General features: G+C 42.1%; 1 protein-coding gene and 1 long non-coding RNA gene across 3 annotated transcripts; both read right to left on the reverse strand.

Annotated features, from left to right (window-relative positions):
* Nucleotides 1–230: 230 nt before the first annotated feature.
* LOC120321007 (ATP-dependent DNA helicase pif1-like) lies at nucleotides 231–5,894 on the reverse strand. Of its 2 annotated transcripts, XM_039372178.1 has the most exons (3): nucleotides 4,854–5,894; nucleotides 3,742–4,663; nucleotides 231–3,658 (listed from the first exon to the last, which is right to left on the reverse strand). In XM_039372178.1, exon 3 carries the CDS (start codon nucleotides 2,421–2,423, stop codon nucleotides 372–374), a length of 2,052 nt encoding a protein of 683 aa, XP_039228112.1. In that variant the 5' UTR covers nucleotides 2,424–3,658; nucleotides 3,742–4,663; nucleotides 4,854–5,894; the 3' UTR covers nucleotides 231–371. The 2 variants fall into 2 exon arrangements, with proteins under 2 accessions (XP_039228112.1, XP_039228110.1); XM_039372176.1 differs by having other exon boundaries at nucleotides 3,742–5,894.
* A 1,296-nt stretch (nucleotides 5,895–7,190) lies between these two features.
* On the reverse strand, nucleotides 7,191–10,328 carry LOC26534926. The gene is made up of 2 exons (XR_001453879.2): nucleotides 8,308–10,328; nucleotides 7,191–8,082 (listed from the first exon to the last, which is right to left on the reverse strand). It is a non-coding gene; the product is annotated as an uncharacterized LOC26534926 (long non-coding RNA).
* Nucleotides 10,329–20,413: the final 10,085 nt, after the last annotated feature.

Raw genomic sequence — 20,413 nt, forward strand, 5'->3', positions numbered from 1 at the left:
TTATTTATTTATACTTTAGGTTCATTTTAAAATACAAGCGGACCCGGTCTGTGGCTAAAGTTTTTGTTATATTAAAGACGAAAATGTTGATGTTGGTATATAAATTCACTGGATTAAGATTTGAAGGGGAAGTACGTTGAACACAATTAATTAAAATGTTCTTACACTTGATATTAAGCAGAAATCAATACAAAATAAACATTTATCAGATTGATTATTTCCATTTAATTTTATAACAAATAAGTATATATTACAGTATTATACAGCAAATAATATGTGACGCTCAAACTCATGAATGAGGTAGGCAGACAGTCTTAAACTTTTAAACATTAATATCTATTTTTTAAAATATAAATACTTTCAATTTCAATTTAATTTAACACCAATCGGTGCACAATGTTTTTGGTTAACCTGTCTTTAGCTAAAACAGATAGATTCGATGGTTTTCCAACACGTGAACACGCAACATATAGTTGGCCATGAGAAAAACATGGATTTTCCAAATGTGTCCAATCACAAATGGACATTGTTTGACCTTGAGATTTATTGATAGACATGGCGAAAGCTAAACGAATTGGAAACTGTAGCCTTTTGAAGGGTATGGTAGAATCTGATGGTATCATCGAAATACGTGGCAGCAGGACCACTTTTCCTTTAAACTTCCCAGCCAAAATGGTTGCTTCAAGAATGTTTCCGGTGAATTTTTTGATGACCAAACGCGTACCGTTACATAAATGAGGTGGATTCAAATTACGGAGAAGAATAATAGGGGAACCAATCTTTAATCGAAGATTATGTGGTGGCATTCCAGGGATATCTAATGAATTTAAAAATTCGATCGGAAAATTAACACTTTCATTTTCATCAACAACAGTATCGATTGATTTAAAAAACATCAGATCGCCTGGTAACAACTGTTGTATCTGGAAGTTAATTTCGTCAACATCATCGTTTTTGCCTGCCAAAATCGCCCGTTGACTAAGCCATTCATGATTCAAATAATTATTATGTATATCCGGGAAAATACTCTGAATCAATTCATTTTTATCCTGAACAACAGTGCAAAAATTGTCTGGTAGTTTAATGCATTGCGTATTTGGTTGCAGTTCTATTTTACCGTTCCCAATATCTAGTAGTAGTTCGGAAAATATTTGTGCTGATTGATCATTTTGCAATTGTACTCGCATATTAATTGTCAATCGAAGTGTTTCAACACTTCGCCATAAGAATGATTGTTTCAAACATGCATTAATCTCATCCGCGAAAGTAAAGCGAGGTATAACCGGTAAGGTCTGCCGGAAGTCACTAGACAAAAGTAAGATAGCACCACCGAACAGTTTATTATTGCTGTTTAAATCTTGCATAGTTCTGTTTAATGCTTCAAGTGAATATTTGTGTGCCATTGTGCACTCATCCCAAATTATTATAGAACTCTTCCGCAACACTGCAGCTATTCCACTATTCTTTTTGATGTTACACATTGCATCTAGTTTATTATGAACGTCCAGTGGCAGCTTGAATGTTGAATGTGCTGTTCGCCCACCATCCAGTAAAGTAGCCGCAATGCCTGACGATGCTACTGCTAATGCGATTTTTTGTTGCGACCGTATTTTGGCAAGAATCAACGATATTAAAAATGTCTTACCGGTTCCACCGGGTGCGTCCAAGAAAAAAAAGCCGCCTTGTTCAGCAGCAACAGCCAGCATAATCCGATCATGAATAATTTTTTGTTCTGCTGTCAGTAATGGTTCACTGTTCATGATAATTGTTGCTAAACTTCCATGGTCATATTGCTTTTCTCGTTGCAAATCGGTATTGACTAAGTCGGTGGCTGGACGATTAGGTGATGGCATACCATAATGATTAAGCGGTAAATTTGAAATAAGAACACATAAATCCTCGATAAAGACCAATGCTTCATTGTACATCTCTGGTGTATAATCTATGTTTTGGCATTGATTTGTTTGTCTCATCCGGTGCAAGATGTCTTGTGTTATACAATTTTTATATTTTTCCCACAAAGTTTGTGCTTGCGAGGGATAACATGTCGTCAAAATAATTGCAAACAACTGACGAATGTTATTCGGTGTTGATGTCAACGCAGCATCGGCAAGCGTTAAGTCCCAATGGTTATCGTCTTCTAGCAATTGCAGTTCACGACATGCATCCTGGTATGTATTGAATACTCGACCATTAACTGTTCGCAAAAATTCAAAAGACGTTGGTCCGGGAACATTCACCAATAACAAACGTAAATAGAAGCATTCACGTTGCTTTGGATGTCTTAGCTTTGAATATGCCTGTAATGGAAGGATGTGGTTTTCCTTGTTTCCGTGGCTCCCATTTTTTACTGGATTTGTTCCATGTGAAATAACGTGGAGCATCACCATACACCAATGTGTTCGCAAATTGGCCAAAAACATCAGGTTTTTGACACAATGTAAAAAATTCAGTTAGAGTCGTTTTCGGAGCTTCGAACGCTCTTTGGAGAACATTTTCTTCAGTGAAGTATACACGTTGACCGTTTTCAAGATGTATAGCCAGATGTTTGACAGCAGGATCTCTTTCGTGGATGGGAAAGCTGAGAATATGCCAAATAGCTTCATTGCTGCTAATGTATCTGCCCATTTGGTATCGTGCTATTTCGTCATTTTTATTTATGTTTTGTACTTCAAATATGGCCAAATCACTGCCTTTGTTTACATATTTACAAATATACTTGATTGATTTAACAGAACTGCAAAGCTCAACATTGATATGAGCTTTGTAAGTTTTTGAAAGTAGTGGTGAGTATGGTACCACCCACTGTTTATCAAGCTCAACTTGATTTGGAAAGTTCGGCAGTCGCATTGTAAATGTGTGGCCACCATTCTCAGTACTTCTGCGGCGATAAATTGGATAACTATCAATATCCGTGATCGTGTCATTCGTATGCGGCTTTGGGAAGTTTTTTTTACATTTTCCATTTTCCATGCACGGTGACGTCATGTTGAAAGCTCCGCATGGCCCATGGATCATGTGTTTGGTGACAATATCAAATAATTCTTGATTAATTAATGGGTCTGGAATTTCGGCTGAAATTATTTGATCGATTTCTTCAGGACGGATTCTATCTTTAAGCCAAACCAAAATGTGGGCATGAGGCAAACCTCGCTTTTGCCACTCTATCGTATACAGCCAACAACGTGTGATACCAGAAATTGAATATTTAACAATAAAATCAATCCCTTAAATCCTGGCAATAGTAAAGTTTGTATCTCTTCCCAATTTGGATTACATGTGAATGTAATAAATAAATCCGGTCGGCCGTAATAACGTACGTAAGTCATCGCATCTTGTATGTATTCCTGCATGTTCCGTGGACTGCCGATGTAGCTTGAAGGTAAAATGAAAGCATTACCGATGTCATTGGGATTTACATTTCCATCGATGTTTCCAGCAACAGCATCTCGTAAGTGAATATATTCTTCCGATCGTAGTTTTGCCTGGTTGAATCGAAGGAATCGCAAGCGTTCGCTTTGGACCTTAGCATACATATCAACAATGTATTGATGGAACAGCTGACGATATCGAAGGATATAATTGTCTTGATGTTGTCTAACCATTATTCGGTGTGCGTAGTAGTTCATTGAGCTAACTTTTTTATTACTGTAATCACCTAAAAAATAAAAAATAAAATGCAATACGAAATTAAAATCTATACATACAGTAAGAAAATAAATAGATAATTGTCAGATTTACCGGTATTTGGATCATACTGTTTTATATTAAGGTGATATTCATCTTGTCCTTGCCAAAATATCAATGGATACTGTAGTGCGTCATATGAACGGTGTAGATCCGAAATCGTACCGACAGTGTTGTCTCGCCGTGTAATTTTTATAGATCTTTTGTCAACTGGATCACCAACCATGATAACAGCACCTCATCAACAGTTGGAGCGTTGAATCTACCAGCATGTTCACCTAATGGTACTTTGTCGGCTTTTATGACGATTTGATAATTGTCAATTTGCAGTCGTGGCGAAACTCTTTTGATCAATTGAATTAGTTGATTGTGATCTTCTAAAAAATTTTCCAATAATATCACAATTGCTCTTCCGTCTGCCTGTTCAATAAAATTATACAGGCACCGAGTCGTCACGCGCTCTTCATGATCGCCCATAAAATAAATTTGAAGAACTTTCGGATTGTTATCAGGCATTGGCATCAAGGATCCGATTTTATGGTACACCTGGCCTTGAATTTTGAATGTAGTTTCAAAATTACGTCCATCGGATGCACGATCGCAAATTTTAGTTGCCCCAAATGACGTCAATTTTTGAATGCGCTGAGTAGTTAATATCTGGTGCACATTCAAAGGCAAGCCGAACGAATGATGCACGTGTTAATGAGCGGCTGATTCGTTGCCTTTGTCGCCCTAGTACTCATACTGTAGCCATGTTTCGTTCTCGTCCCGCTCTTGTTCTCGTAATATTCTGTTGCAGACGTTCGTCACGCCGTTCTTGAGATTCTTGTGCACGACTTTCTGCAGTCCTGATTCTTTGAGCTGCATTTCTTGTTTCGATTTGTTCTGGTATTTGCTGAGCTCTTTCAACACGTTTGCGTCGTGACCCTTTGCTGCTCGCGTTGTTGAGGTTAGATCTTTTCGGTGGCATTTTTGACTGAAAATAATAATTTAATCGTTTAAATATTAGAAAGAGGAACTGAAAAACAGGTTATCATAGCACATTGAAATAATAAGTGCAAAATAATTTTCAATGGAGGTTAAATAAAAATAATATACAATTTTTGTACAATTATTGAAAAAGTGTGGGGAGCTTTGTGCCATTTTCTCATTGAATTTTCTTATACGTGTATAAATTGAAATTATTGTTCCTGTACTCCTACTGTGGCTATGTCTCGTTCTCCTGCTGCTCATGTTCTCATGATATTCTCTTGAAGACGTTCGTTAGACTGTTCTTGATATTCTTGTGCCTGAATTTAATTAATTTTATAGCGTCAACAATACGTGATAATTATGCTGTTAAAATGTAGCTTATATGACACGTTCGCTGATTTCAATAGCAGCGCCATCTATTGATTACTTACTCAACCCAGTCGAAAGGTGTCGACATCTGTTAGAAATTCTAACTTAGAATCATTTGGAGTTAACAGATAATTGTGACTATAATTTGAGATTTAAACTATCCTATCTCTCAAGTTGGATCGAACTGCACATGGTGTGCGAATTTTATTGTAATCGGTTGAGTGGTTTAGGAGTCCATTGAGGACAAACATTGTGACACGAGATTTATATATATTAGAAATTATAAAAGTAAATTTAAAAGTAATCTTCAAATGCGTTTTACGCTTTCCATATTTTCATAAAAAATTCTAGAGCTTGTAGTTGGCCGAATACCGTTAGGTCTGGTGGCGAAATCTAAAAGGGTGATAATGTGGCATAAGAAAGGAAGCGTCAGTCCTAGCATTGGTTACTGTCAACCTTATCTAAAGATTTCCACGGAATCGGCTTGGGCTTCAGCAGTGTGACGTCTCAATCGGCCTTTTCAAATCTAGGCATCATCGGGTGCTGTCAATCCAATATAAATTGTCTATAAGTAGCGTGGGAGGCGAGAAGAGGAAGTCAACAAGGTTGTAAAACGTAAGCCACCGCTATACGCCGCTCTGAGCCCAAGTGGTAGGTTTTTGGGGTTATGAATTTCGTCGGCAGTTAGTTATGTATTATTTTTATTAGGCTCGGCGATTGATAAAAAGTTTAAAGTTTAATCATTTACGGAATTGAAGTGGAGGTTGTAGCTGCAGCGAGACGGAGTTTTTTTCGCTGAGCAATGCAGTTGTCGCGAAGCCGCCATCTTTTTTTTTAACAACTTTCTTTCATGTTTAATTTTCTAACTTCATAAAATTTTACTATTTCGAGTAAATAGCCAAAATATATTAACAAAGAATTTGGAAAACCCAAAAACGTCCTAGCAATCAAAACTGAATCGAAGTTGCCAGAAGCAGTAACGTAGTTTAAGGCATCGCTCGGCGATGAATTCCCCACTTTCCTCACTGACATACAACTGTATAACGATGTTGTGGCAGAACTGAGGGACCTGCCGCTCCACATCATTGCAGTCTAGGGTGGAGCGATTTAGGCCCGGATTCTGCGACTCCTTAGGTCCTCAGGAGGCCGAAGAACTCGATAAAGGGCTGGCACACTATGAAGAATTGGACATGTTTTTTTGGCATAAATTAATATCTCGCAATCTATTTGAGATACTATAATTTTTTCTAGTCTTATACACACCTTTAAAATTATTATATGATCTAAAAGATCTGTAGGCTTACTTTCGCAACGGTATCTGTAACTTGAATATTGACATTGTCCATGATCCAGACTTAAGGCCAGAGCCTGTTTAGCGGTAGAGCGCACCAGAATGTTGTACGGGCTTGCTTATTCACTTCCTAATTATCTTCGCTTTAGCTGGGTTAAAGGCTAGTATTTTTAGTACTGCAGCCAGATCGTTGACCCCATTTTTCCGTGCAGCTATACTCGACGCTTGCAACAATAATCCGTGGTTATGTTTTTTGAGTCTTGATTGCTTGGTTGCTTTCTCTGCCCTCTTGCTTCTTTCAACCCAAATGTTGTTTTTGGACGACCAGCTTGATGTCATTCAGGCTCAGCTGTGCTTGAATTTCCAAGTATGTTCAAGCTAAGATTGCCTTCCGTCCATGCTGGCTATTTTACTGCAAATTTATCCAGCTTTCTATTGCACATTTTCCATTTCTTCGATAAATTAACATGAAACATGCGCGCTTTCTCCCATATGCGACTTTTATCAATTTCATAAATGCTTTCGTCGATATGCCTACAAATAAATTTGATAGCACTCAGTTTTTCACGAGCTACCCATTGCGTGCGCCACACTTCTAAGAGGGCCGCATTGCTTATTGAGAGGTTGCTACCTAAAAATTTAATTTCCGCGAAAAGTCGCAAATTAAGTATATATGTTCTAAATAGGGAATTAATCACGCTACAACATGGATTAACACACTTACTCAAGAAATTTCAACCATTTTTTAAAACTCTATTCAAAGTTGAAGTTGGACGAGAACATCACATCACATCAAATACACCAATTGTTAAGTTTACACGCACAGAATAAGCAACATATTAGTAAGAGCACATAGTATACACCTGAAGAATGAGTTTTCATTTAAAATTTAATGGATTTAGGCCTTGTGGTTGAAGAAATATCCGTTTTAATAAGCACTAAAAATCGCAGCTCCCCGATGGCACGTGCTTTATGTTTGCAATACCCGACTTTACAGCTGTTACTCTTAACGTTGGGCTGTTCAAAACCCAAAAACGTCCTAGCAATCAAAACTGAATCGAAGTTGCCAGGAGCAGTAACGTAGTTTAAGGCATCGTTCGGCGATGAATTCCCCACTTTCCTCACTGACATACAACTCTATTACGATGTTGTGACAGTGGACCTGCGGGACCTGAGGGACCTGCCGCTCCACATCATTGCAGTCTAGGGTGGAGCGATTGACCACGGCCCACTTGTGTTTGGGCCCGGGTTCTGCGACTCCTCATGTCCTCAGGAGGCCGAAGAACTCGATGAAGGGCTGGTACACTATGAGGAATTGGACATGTTTTTTTGGCATAAATTAATATCTCGCAATCTATTTGAGATGCTACAATTTTTTTTTAGTCTTATACACACCTTTAAAATTATTTTGGAAAATGACTTCTCGCGGAAGAGAGAGTCGCGTATGGTTGTTAGTGCGCCTGCCTAAATTGATATTTAATAATATTATGGGACGATTTGTCAGTGCTCGGATGGCTCAAGGATGGCCAGGAGTCGTCTCAGATATTTATTTGATTCAGGTGGGGTTGTTGGAAGAGAATCCGACCCGGGTCCCAGAGGATAAGACGAGAGAATGATACAATAATTGGGTCTTTATTCGGGCGTGCCTGGTCTCGTCCCTGGAGGGGTTGTATAGCTCTGCGATGGATACGGGTGGGTGCTGGACTCCCGAGATGGCCGCTTACTCGGTCGTCGCGTCACGTCGCCGATAATTTCCCCACTGCCTGTGAACGAGAGATAGTTGGAAGCGACCGCTCCGGTAAGTTAACAGTTTAGAGGCCGGTTAGGTCTGCCAACGGTGAGAACAGTTTTGAGACCGATTAGGTCTGCTAATGGTACACGCGGGTCGGTGAACCGAGCCGGAGAACGAGACGTAATATGCAAAGACTACTATGGTTAGTTAGTTACCACCTCCTTGCCCGCCTCCTGTGGCTCTGTCGATTCCTTACCTCTGATCCTGCTCCTGGTAGCTCCTCTTCCTGGAGGTCTTTTTGCCGATCGCCGGCCGAACTGAATGACTTCTAGAGGGCTGGGGTGCGCCTTATATAGCGGTTTGGCAGCGGATAGTGTGCCCGCATATCCCAACCGATTTAATGCTGTATTAGTGTGGCCGATCTATGTTGGGCCAGTGTGACCCTTCGCGCGTGATCTTGGCGCGCGCGCGCATTGTGTTTGAACTCGAATGCGGGTTGTGCGTTTTACTTCATAATTTGATTCCATGTTTATATGTTTTAATTAAATATATTTACTTCATGTTTTTCCGTTCAAACATAAAATAGGTTCTAACTAAATATGTTTACTTCATGTTTTTCTCTTATGCTACTATGTACTTCATGTTTTTCTCGTATGCTACTATGTGCATGTATCGGAGCGTCACAGCTCCCCCCTCCTTTAGGAAAAGGTGTGCTCCCTAATCTTGACGACGTTGGCCCGGGAGATGGTTACTCTCCATGTCTTCCCTTCGTCCCTTATCAGGCACGACATTTGTTTTCCATATCGCATAATGGGTCGGCGTGATTGGAGTTGGCTGCGGTGGTTTGGTTGGAGTCTGCGATTTTGACTGCCATCGGGATGTGGTTGCCACCCGGTCGTCGTGGCGTGGGGTCGTCGTGATCGGAGTTGGCTGCGGCTGGGGTGTGCCTGCCACACGGTTGTCTAGCTGGGGCATCTGGTGTTCTTGGTTGTCCGTAGCGGCTTTAATTTTCTGGTGTGTTTCCCGAAACTTTTTTAAGCTTTCTTCGAATCGCTGCCTCATGTTTGTTTGTGCGCTGTAAAAGAATTTAATTGCGTCGTTATTTTTCTTGTTGTGTAGAGTTGTGCAACGTATTAGTGTTGTGTATTGTATACTGTGATGTACATTGGTTAGTGTGATGGTGTAAATGAATTAGTGTTGGTTTTGTAATGAAGCTTTCGTAGTGTTGAATTCGAATTCCGTAAGTTATAGTGGCGCTTTTGCTGTTCTGCGGCGTCTTTCATGTGTATCGTTGCCTGTCTTCGTACATCTTTCAGCCTTCTCCACCTCGCCTCTACGTTTTCCGCCCTCATTTCCGACCCCCGTGTTACCGTATCAAACGGCACACTTGGAAGTCTGAGCTCCCTACCAAACACGAGTTGTGCAGGACTGTATTTTCGTCGATTCTGAGGCGCTGGTATTATATGCTAACATTAGCTCTGTTACCTGTTCGTCCCATGTCTGTGCGAAAGCTGTGCGATCATCGGTAGTCTCGAATGGTGCTTTCGCAATCTTCGTAAGCATTATTCCTGCTCTTTTCTGTTGTGAAACTTTGTATCTTTGACAGCACAGGCACCCTTTTACGAATTTTTTGACGTCTCTCGAGAGTGGCCAGAAGAATCGGTCACTCACCCTTCTCAATGTCTTAAAGGTTCCCAGGTGTCCTGCTTCTGCTGTGTTATGTTTCTCCGCGAGCACCTGTTGGACCTCCTGGTCTCCTCGGTCCGTGTTTTGTTTATATAGCCTCCCTTCTTCTATCCGGAACTCTTCGTTGTCCTGGTTATTGTCCACTTCCCTGTACTTTTGTTTCCACCAGCTCTTCGTCTCAATTGTTTTTAACTGGGGATTGGGGATCCTGGACAGCGCATCCGCTACTGCGTTAAACTTTCCTTTTCTATACCAGTGCCATCGTGCCATTTTCTATCGAGTTTAACCACTTAGAGCCATTTGGTCTGTCACTACATCTTGTACTTGTTTATCCCCCAATATATCGCAAGACACTCCTTTTCTGTTGCGCTGTACTTTCGTTCCACCGGGCTCAGCTTTCTGCTTGCGTAGGATATGACGTGTTCCCCGTCTTATCCTCTGGGAACTCAGTCAGTGGTCGGCAGCGATCGGATGGAAGTCATCAACCAACAGCGACCAGCCAGCTCTACAGCAGGATCTCCCAGTGGTAAAAATAACAAACCAGGATAGTAAGTGTTCATTCCTATTGCCTTTGCTGACTTAAAGGTCCAACAACAATTCTCTTTGCTGACTTGGGGGTCCAACAACAACTCTCTCTGCTGACTTCAGGGTCCAACAACAATAACAATTGTCTCTGCTGACTCCAGGGTCCAACACTAACAACAATTCTCCCCGCCGACTTTCGGGCCCGATAACAACACGAGGGAGCCGTTTACAGCCGGAGGATCCAGACGCGAGAAGCTCCACCCACGGATACCGTTTGCAAAATAATTATTTGTTTATACTTTAGGTTCTTTTTAAAGTATTATAAAAGTAATTTTAAAAATAATCTTCAAATGCGTTTTACGCTTTCCATATTTTCATAAAAAATGCTAGAGCTTTTAGTTGGCCGAATACCGTTAGGTCTGGTGGCGAAATCGGAAAGGGTAAAAGAAAGGAAGCGTCAGTCCTAGCATTGGTTACTGTCAACCTAATCTAAAGATTTCCACGAATTCGGCTTGGGCTTCAGCAGTGTGACGTTTCAATCGGCCTTTTCAAATCTAGGCATCATCGGGTGCTGTTAATCCAATATAAATTGTCTATAAGTTGCGTGGGAGGCGAGAAGAGGAAGTCAGCAAGGATGTAAAACGAAAGCCACCGCTATTCGCCGCTCTGAGCCCTAGTGGTAGATTTTTGGGGTGATAAATTTCGTCGGCAGTTAGTTATGTATTATTTTTATTAGGCTCGGCGATTGATAAAGAGTTTAAAGTTTAATCACTTACGGAATTGAAGTGGAGGTTGTAGCTGCAGCGAGACGGAGTTTTTTTCGCTGAGCAATGCAGTTGTCGCGAAGCCGCCATCTTTTTTTTAACAACTTTCTTTCATGTTTAATTTTCTAACTTCATAAAATTTTACTATTTCGAGTAAATAGCCAAAATAAATTAACAAAGAATTTGGAAAACCCAAAAACGTCCTAGCAATCAAAACTGAATCGAATTTGCCAGAAGCAGTAACGTAGTTTAAGGCATCGCTCGGCGATGAATTCCCCACTTTCCTCACTGACATACAACTCTATTACGATGTTGTGACAGAACTGAGGGACCTGCCGCTCCACATCATTGCAGTCTAGGGTGGAGCGATTTAGGCCCGGATTCTGCGACTCCTTAGGTCCTCAGGAGGCCGAAGAACTCGATAAAGGTCTGGCACACTATGGGGTAATGTTTTTTTGGCATAAATTAATATCTCGTAAACTTTTTGAGATACTATAATTTTTTTTTAGTCTTATACACACCTTTACAATTATTTTGGAAAATGACGGAAGAGGGAGTCGCCAATGGTAGTTAGTGCGCCTGCCTAAATATATTGATGATATTATGTGGTCCGAAGTTTCCAATCCACACATCTGTAAAGTTAGAAATTCGACTGTGCTTTCTGGCATGATGGAGTCTGTCGAATTTGTCAATTTTATTTCTGGATTCTGCAGCCACTTCGCCAAAATAGCCGACTGAAAGAACTGTTTTTCAAGAATCTCTTTTGAGAGAACCAGAATCTTGTGAACGGTCGCTGTCATTGGAGTTAGAGTGGGCGTGGCAACATGATTCGACAAACTTGCGCTGCTTCTATGTCTCTGGAGTCTGTATGCTTAATCTCAACTTTCTAGCTTTTGTATTTCCTGAGATCACAGCGTTCATACGGAGGGACAGACAGACGGACAGACGGACATGGTCATATCGACTCGGCTATTGGTCCTGATCAAGAATATATATACTTTATATGGTCGGAAACCCTTCCTTCTGCCTGTTACATACTTTTCAACGAATCTAGTATACCCTTTTACTCTACGAGTAACGGGTATAAAAATGTGTACGCAAGTCTGCGTACAGAGTATATGTAAATATATTATATGGAAAAGTGGACCCTTTTTAATAGCTTGTAGGGTATCCTTTTCTTTGCAAAACTTCTGCAAGGCGTTTCGGCATGGAAAGAACAAGTTTTTTGTCTCCTCCGCAGTTATGTTGCCCCATTCCTCAAAAATAACATCCTTTAGCATTTGTTTTGATGTTATTGTTCGTTTGCGAATTTTTCGCTCGAGCAGATCCCACAAATGCTCAATAGGATTGAGATCAGGACTCTGGGGAGGTGTTCGCAGTTGATTTTTGACATTATATGCTAGCCAAAGCTTTGTATTCACTGCAGTGTGCTTTGGGTCGTTATCTTGCTGGAACCAATATTCATTTTGCAGCACTTTGCATCAAATTGTTTTTTAAAATGTCTATATAGACCTTATGATTCATAATTGAATCGATAAATGTTAAATTTCCGACGCCGCTTGCCGCCATACACCCCCACACCATTATTCCGCTTCCACCATGTTTAACCGTGCCAACTAAATTTTCTTTATTAAATGCTTCACCGCTTTTCCTCCACACCAAAGCTTTTCCTTTAATCCCGAAAATGCAAAATTTGCTTTCATCGGAAAATATAATTTTATTCCAGAAGTCTTGTGACTTGGAAATATAATCATTAGCAAAAGTTATTCGCTTTTGCCGATTAACTTCTGATATGAATGGTTTTCTGCGGGCAACTCTACTATGGTAGCCAGCCTTTTTTATGTATCATCAGAAACTGTTTAGACGGCCAGCTAGAGAGTTGCCGGAGCTGGAGTGACGGTTTAGACGGCCAGCGAGGAGGATTTGTGTGAGCGCAGCCAGCGCTACGTACCGGCAGAGGAGTCGCAGCCAGCGACAGTGGCGTCGCAGTCAGCGACATAGAGGGACGCAGCCAGCGTCGAACGCCGGTACGAACGGGTCGCAGCCAGCGACAAGGAGACGCAAGAAGCGTCATTTGTGGAGACCGCAGCCAGCGGTCAGAAGGCGCAAGGAGCGCCAAGCATCCGTGGCCGCAGCCGGCGGCACGAGGCGTCAGAGACGCCATTTTGGACGCGCAGAGGCGCCGCCATTTTGGAGCTGGGGAAGATGCAGCATTCCAGCGTTTAAAAAACTGCCGTAAGTTTAATTTCACATGATTTTGCTTCTGCTTCTGCTTCTGAAAAATCAGAAGTCGCAGTCAAAGCATAAGTAAAAATCCCGCAGCGACGAATATCAAAAATCAGCAGCAATCGCCGTTTTTCGCTTTCTGCTTTGCTGTTGCTTTTCATCGTAGACGTTCGTCGCTGCTGCAGCTACCGACGACTTTCGGAAGTCGTCGGCAGTCGCAGCAGCATAAGTCGGTGCCTTTGACTGTTTGCTGCTTTTGATTTTCGTTGCTATTGCTGCTGACCAACAGTCGCAGCAGCAGAAGTCGGCGCCTTCGACTGTTTGCTGCTTCTGATTTTTGCTGCCGAGCAGCATAAGGCGACAGACGCATGAGGCGACAAATTCATTCAGTAGCCGCGACTTTTATTTAATTACGAATGACTAAATTTTTTGGAAATTACTTATAGCGTACTTCTTGTACTTTTTTATTTTTTGGACTTTCTTTTTGTATAATGCTTATAAAATAATACAACTAATCAATTTTAAAAAAATTATAGAAACAAAATTAGCAAAAATAAAAACATATTAGTATATGAATTTTGAAAAATGATACATAAATAAATTTTTATTGCTTTCTGTTATAACTATTATTTTATAAACCACTAACAGTAAGTTCTTCGTTTTCAAAAAGTGGCAAAGTATCAATGGCCATGTCCAAAAAGGTTGGATTTAATTTGACTAGCAATATGTTCTCAAGAACATCCTGGCTTAATCGATTGCGGTAGTCGGTAAGCACCAGCCTCAGAGTGGAGAATGCTCGTTCAATCGACACCTGTTATAAAATAAGAAACTATCTAAGAAGGAACCTAAATTATTTATGCCATTTTTATTTACCTGAGTTGGCGGTACGGCATAACAAACGTTACTAACTGCGTATAACTCCTGGTCAGTATACTGCTTTCCTTTCCATCCAGTAAGATAGCACGTCTATGTCAAATCTTTGATATGCAAGTTGTATATTTTCAATTTTTGTGTACACGTCTATTGAACTATTTACTTTTGATTGAACGCCTTGCGATAAATAGGCCTCTAACATTTCGTCTTCCTCGTCATAAAAGAAGTTGTCTATTTGATTGAAGCTAGAGCTGGGAGTTGAACACATATTGCCAGTAGGGTTCAGACTATATAGTCTGTCCCATATTGATTTTAAATGATTTATTGCGTCGGTTTTTTGTTGCGGAGACAATATATGTTGAAAGCGGGGATCCAAAAACAAGCATGAAACAACAAATTTATTATTTAACAATGTTTTTGTTCGTGTTTCTATTGAATTTAAAATTTTATTTCCAATAGTTTTTGTTAAATTGTGACTTGAATCATTGACTATTTTTTCGGTCAATATTTTTAGTTTAAGCCATTGTGCGTAAAAATTACTATAATGTAGTTGCTCCTCTTGGAATCTTTGTATAGATTTTTGCAAGGGACTAAAAACATTACAATATGTTTCAATAAAATCCCAAAACGAGGCATCTACATCAAAATTCTTTTCATCCGTTCTGTTTTTAAGTGACTCAATTTTACTTAAAATATCTTTCGCTTCCAACAAGTTTTTTAACATTATGTACGTGGATCCCCATCTTGTTGGACAGTCTAATTGTGGCACTTTTAATTTTTTAAGCTCAAATATTTCGCGGTATCCATTCGATGGTTTTCTAATATATTTAGTCATATTCCTACAATTAAGTAGGTATTTAATTATGTCCAATGATTTATTTACATCGAGGGCAACCAGCTGTGCTGTGTGTGCAGCACAACGACAAACTTCAATATTTCCTATTAAAACTTTGGGAATTTTTTCTATTAAGTCTATTTTATCCAAATAATCGTCGTTGGTGCACTCGTAATCGTTCTCTTCATTATTTTGTTCAGACACAAATGACAAAATATTAGTTGCCTTAAGCATATTTGCCCCGTTGTCAGAAGTAATAGATACGATTTGATTTAAATTTATATTATATTTATTAAGCACTTTGATCACTTCGGCTGCAAGATTTTTGGCTCCACTTGATCCTGCACCTTTCAACTCAATCATTCCTAATATTATAGATTTTATTTGAGCCGAATTTATATACTGTGCACTTATTCCAAAAATATTTCTGGACATACGCGTTGCACTGTCTATTTTCAAAGATAATAACGTGTTTTTAAGTTCAGCTGTTATATGTGTTCTTATATTATTTGCCACTATTTCCAATGTATTTTTACAGTTTACTGCGTTTAATTTCATCATTTTTCCTTCTGCTGTTTTTAGACCTTCACAAATTGGATCAAGTATGTTTCTCATATTCTGTGAATTTAGAACATTGAAGGGAATGCTATCTTCGGTTACCAATCCTATATATAATCTTATTAATTGTTTTTTATTTACTTCAATTTTTATTTTTTTTCTTATTATTTTAGAAGAACTTGTTGATGAAGTTTCAAGATTTTCTAAACTAATGACATTAACATGAATTTTGTGTTGTTTTTGTAAATGTGCTTTTAAATTTGAAATTCTGTTATTTTTTAGAGAGCTTTTACATATATTACATACAGCTAAGCCCTCGACTGCCTTATTTTCAAAATATTTCCAAACTTCACTTGGTGCCATGGTTAGCAGAAATATGCAAGTGAGCGTACGTGTCAATCAAGCAGCAAACGTTTTACAAGTAAAATTAATATGAGGAAATAAACGCTGCGAAAGCTGCGGTCGCTGCGGATGACTTCCGAAATTTGTCGCCTCATGCGTCTGTCGCCTTATGCTGCTCGGCAGCAAAAATCAGAAGCAGCAAACAGTCGAAAGCACCGACTTACGCTGCTGCGACTGTTGGTCAGCAGCAATAGCAACGAAAATCAAAAGCAGCAAACAGTCGAAGGCACCGACTTATGCTGCTACGACTGTTGGTCAGCAGCAATAGCAACGAAAATCAAAAGCAGCAAACAGTCGAAGGCACCGACTTATGCTGCTGCGACTGCCGACGACTTCCGAAAGTCGTCGGTAGCTGCAGCAGCGACGAAAAGCAACAGCAAAGCAGAAAGCGAAAAAACGAAAAACGGCGACTGCTGCTGATTTTTGATATTCGTCGCTGCGGGATTTTTACTTATGCTTTGACTGCGACTTCTGATTTTTCAGAAGCAGAAGCAGAAGCAATTGTTCGCTTTCTGATATCGCTCGCAGCAGAAGCAGTGAAAAGCAAAAATATTGCGACTTCTGCTAATTCGACTGCAGCTTTTCGAACACTGCAGCATTCCCCCAGGAAGAGTGCCCGGCTGAACGGAGGGGAAGCCACCCCTATAACAACAGTGAGTCAGCAGCCAGCCAGTAGTGGAGCAGGAGCTCGGACGCGGGTGAACATCACGGCGGCGTCGATTCCTTGCCCGGCCACTACGGTGACTACAGTAGCTTCCCAACCTAGAAGTACTGCTGTCACAGCAGCGAGTTCAGTACCGGAGGTGAACCAGCCCCTCGCGTTGGAACTCATGGAGAGGATCACAGCGTTGGAGAGGGAGCTGGAGAAGGCTAGATCCCTGGAAAGTGTGAGCACCGCCAATTGCGCGCCAATCGCAGTTGGCGCCAACAGTGGAGCGTCGGGGCGGCCGGCATTTTGGAGCGGCCAGCCAATACCCACATCTAACGTAGAGGCCTTACATAACGAGGTCGGGTCGGTGCCATACAACGGTGACGGTGAGAGCGGTGCGGCCTGCACGCTGCCGCCATCTTCGAGTGGACCGCCATTGCTAACGACTAGCAACTATTTTGTTGAGCCACTGTGTGCAACAGGCACTGCGCAGCCAGCGCATGGACTCGTGCTACCGGGCGTGAGCATCCACAATGCGGCAACAGCATCGCCACTTGTCGGATCCTACGCCGCGACGACGCCGAGTGGAATCCAGGGAGCATATGGGCCAAGGAAGCTTCCGGACTTGCCTATATTTGGAGGGCAGCCCGAGGAGTGGCCGATCTTCAGCTGTGCGTTCGTGGAGACGACCCGAGCGTACAACTGCACGGACCTGAAGAACAACCAGAGGTTGTTGAAGGCGCTGAAGGATGAAGCGCGCGAGGCAGTGAAGGCGCTATTGATTCATCCAGGGAATGTCAGCGCCGTGATGGAGCAGCTGCGCTTTAGGTTCGGCCGACCGGAGCAGCTTATACGCAGCCAGCTCAACAACGTGCGAGAGGTGCAGCCAATTTCGGAGCACAATTTGGCGAAGATCATTCCCTTCCTATTGCCTTCTTGCAGTCAGCGAAGGCGGAGCAGCACCTGGGGAACCCAACCCTCATGGAGGAGCTTGTGGCCAAGCTGCCAACGAGCAAGCGAGTGGACTGGGCCAAGCATGCTGCAACGATTGCGCCCTTTCCCACTGTAGTCGACTTCAGCGCGTGGCTACAGGAGTACCCAAACGTGGTGTGCACGGTTTTGGACGTCGAGGGAAAGGAGCCGAGGCGTCGACTTCTACATGCAAGCGTCGACCATAATGATTGCGATCAACAGGATGATCGGGATGGGGGTTGTCCCATCTGTGGAGAACAGCATGGAATATTGAACTGCAGAGAATTTATTGGAGCTTCGCCACAGGAAAGGTGGAGCAATGTGAAGAGGCATCGGCTCTGCTTCAATTGCCTGCGAAACGGGCACACGGCTAGATCCTGCTATACGCAAGGTGAGTGCCAGATTAATGGATGCCGAAGGGAGCATCACCGTCTGCTACATGGTGCGGACGAGGAGCGAAGCCCGCTGCAGCGAGGTGGCTTCAGACGCCACGAAGGGAACCAGCAGCCAGCAGTTTCCAGACGCAGCCCGGCCAGGAGGCCTTCGCTACGAGATGGTCACAGGGACCAGGAGAGGAACCGGCAGCCAGCCGTTCCTAGCAACAGCCTGGAGAGAGGAGCTCCGCGTGAAGCGGGAGCGCCCATGCAGAGGAATTTGAGCTGCGTTGACGCCGAAGGAGGCCGTCTACTGTTCCGTATACTGCCGGTTACGCTGTACGGAGCGGGGCGAAAGGTGGATACGTATGCGCTCCTAGATGAGGGATCCTCCGTCACGATGATCGATGACGAGCAACGAAGGGATCTTGGAGTGCGTCGGCAGCTAAATATCCAATGGTTTGGAGGTAAGGCAACCAGAGAGCCTACCAACGTGGTGAGTCTGAAGATAAGTGGAGTTGGAAAGCCCACTCGCCATGTATTGAAAAACGTTTATGCCGTTTCGAGTTTGAGTTTGCCGATGCAGACATTGAGCCGACGAGATGTCCAGGGCGTGCACAGGGATGCGCGTCTGCCGATGAAGCCTTACAGCAACGTGGTGCCGAAGCTGCTCATCGGCCTGGATCACGGACATCTGGGGTTGCAACTTAGGACGAGGCGGTTCGCTCGAGAGGGACCGTATGCGACCGCAACCGAGCTGGGCTGGGTTGTGTTTGGGCCTGTAAGTGGGCAACCGACCACGCCGTCACCGAGGTCCTGCCTACTTGCCGTGTCAGTGGATGACGCGATGGAAAAGATGGTGGAGGACTACTTCGACATGGAGAACTTTGGAGTGAAGCCCGCGCCGCCGGTCGCAGCCAGCGACGATGTTCGGGCCCAAAGGATACTCGAAGACACCACGGTGAAAGTGGGGCGTCGCTACCAGACGGGATTACTCTGGAAGGACGACCACGTTGTGCTGCCACCGAGCTATGAGATGGCGTACAGGAGGCTGGTCAACGTCGAGAAGAAGATGAAGCGCAACAAGCCGTTGGCGCAGGAATACGATCGGATTATAAAGGATTACGTGTCTAAAGGATACGCGAGGAGGCTGCAGCCAGAGGAGGTCGCGGTAAGGAGCGATCGCCTATGGTATTTGCCACATTTTGGTGTCGAAAACCCAAACAAGCCCGGCAAGGTACGGCTTGTGTTTGATGCTGCAGCCAAAGTTGAAGGAACCTCGCTAAACTCGGAGCTGGACAAAGGGCCTCAGCACTATAAGCCTTTGCCAGCTTTCATTTCAGAGAGGGAGCCGTCGGAGTCTGCGGTGACATCAAGGAGATGTTCCACCAAGTGCTGATCCGACCCGAGGATAGATGTTCCCAACGATTCCTCTGGAGAGATGGCGACGACGAGAGAGATCCGGATGGCATAGCGAGTTCGGAGGAGATATGTCGTTTTCAAAACGACACAACTCATCCAGCTTATTATCGGCGGAGATGTGTCGTTTTTGGAGATACATCATCTTAAAAACGACACAGCAGAAAAATTTCAGATAGATTGCGGATGAATAAAACAAATTGCTATTACATTGTTTAAATTTATTTAGTTATATATATATACATTTTTTATAGCCTCTTCGACTTCCTGTTGGCAGGTCGGGCATTTGGGATTAGTTTCAATTCCATTTTGTTCGTGGTTATCGACAAGTTGGTCCCAGCATGTACTACATATGTTGACATGGTTACAGGGGCGAAGCATTACAGATTTCGGATTCATTAAGCATACATTACAAGGATTTTGTTGTATAAATAACGAATCCGAGAGTTGGCTTAAATTTGATGACCTTGATGACGATGATGTGGAAGAGTTTAGGGCGGAACACATTCCAGAAAAAAGATCTTGTTTTGAAAATGTTTCATTTAGACCGACAGTCCGTGCCAAGAACACCTGAATATCGATTTCGCCTTTCTCGAACATCTCCATACAGTTCATAATTTTTTGAGCACGGTCCTGCAAATAATAAAAAATTAATGTTATAATATTTTTGTTTAATATTTAATTTATTTCTATATTTACTTACTGGAAGCTGCTTTGGTTGCGTCTTTGAAAAAGCAGAGCGAACTCCCGACTTTTTTCATATTCGGCGTCTATGATGCATTCAACAAATTTAAAAAAGTGCCCTTTTGCTCGTATTTTGTTGCCCAAATTCAAATTGTATGCTTCAACAGAGCCTGTGGTCCGCGTCGAACGTTTAAAAACTGAAATATTTTTAGGTCCTTCCTACAAAAAAAATAAACAAATAATAAATGATGAAAATATATCGAAAAATTAATACAGCAATAATTTTATTGTATTTTAAAATACCTTTATAAGCCACTGTTTTTTATAATATTTTAAAAAGGGCGAAAAGTTCTCCTTGCTTAGAGCAGCTGCTTGTATTTCGAGAAGATTAAATG

This window comes from Drosophila yakuba, chromosome X, assembly GCF_016746365.2.
Source record: "Drosophila yakuba strain Tai18E2 chromosome X, Prin_Dyak_Tai18E2_2.1, whole genome shotgun sequence".
NCBI classification, from domain to species: Eukaryota; Metazoa; Arthropoda; class Insecta; order Diptera; family Drosophilidae; genus Drosophila; species Drosophila yakuba.

Bases quoted from the DNA above. Each gene is read 5' to 3' on its own strand.
- LOC120321007 (XM_039372178.1), bottom strand. From the start codon at position 2,423: ATGTTTTTGGCCAATTTGCGAACACATTGGTGTATGGTGATGCTCCAC.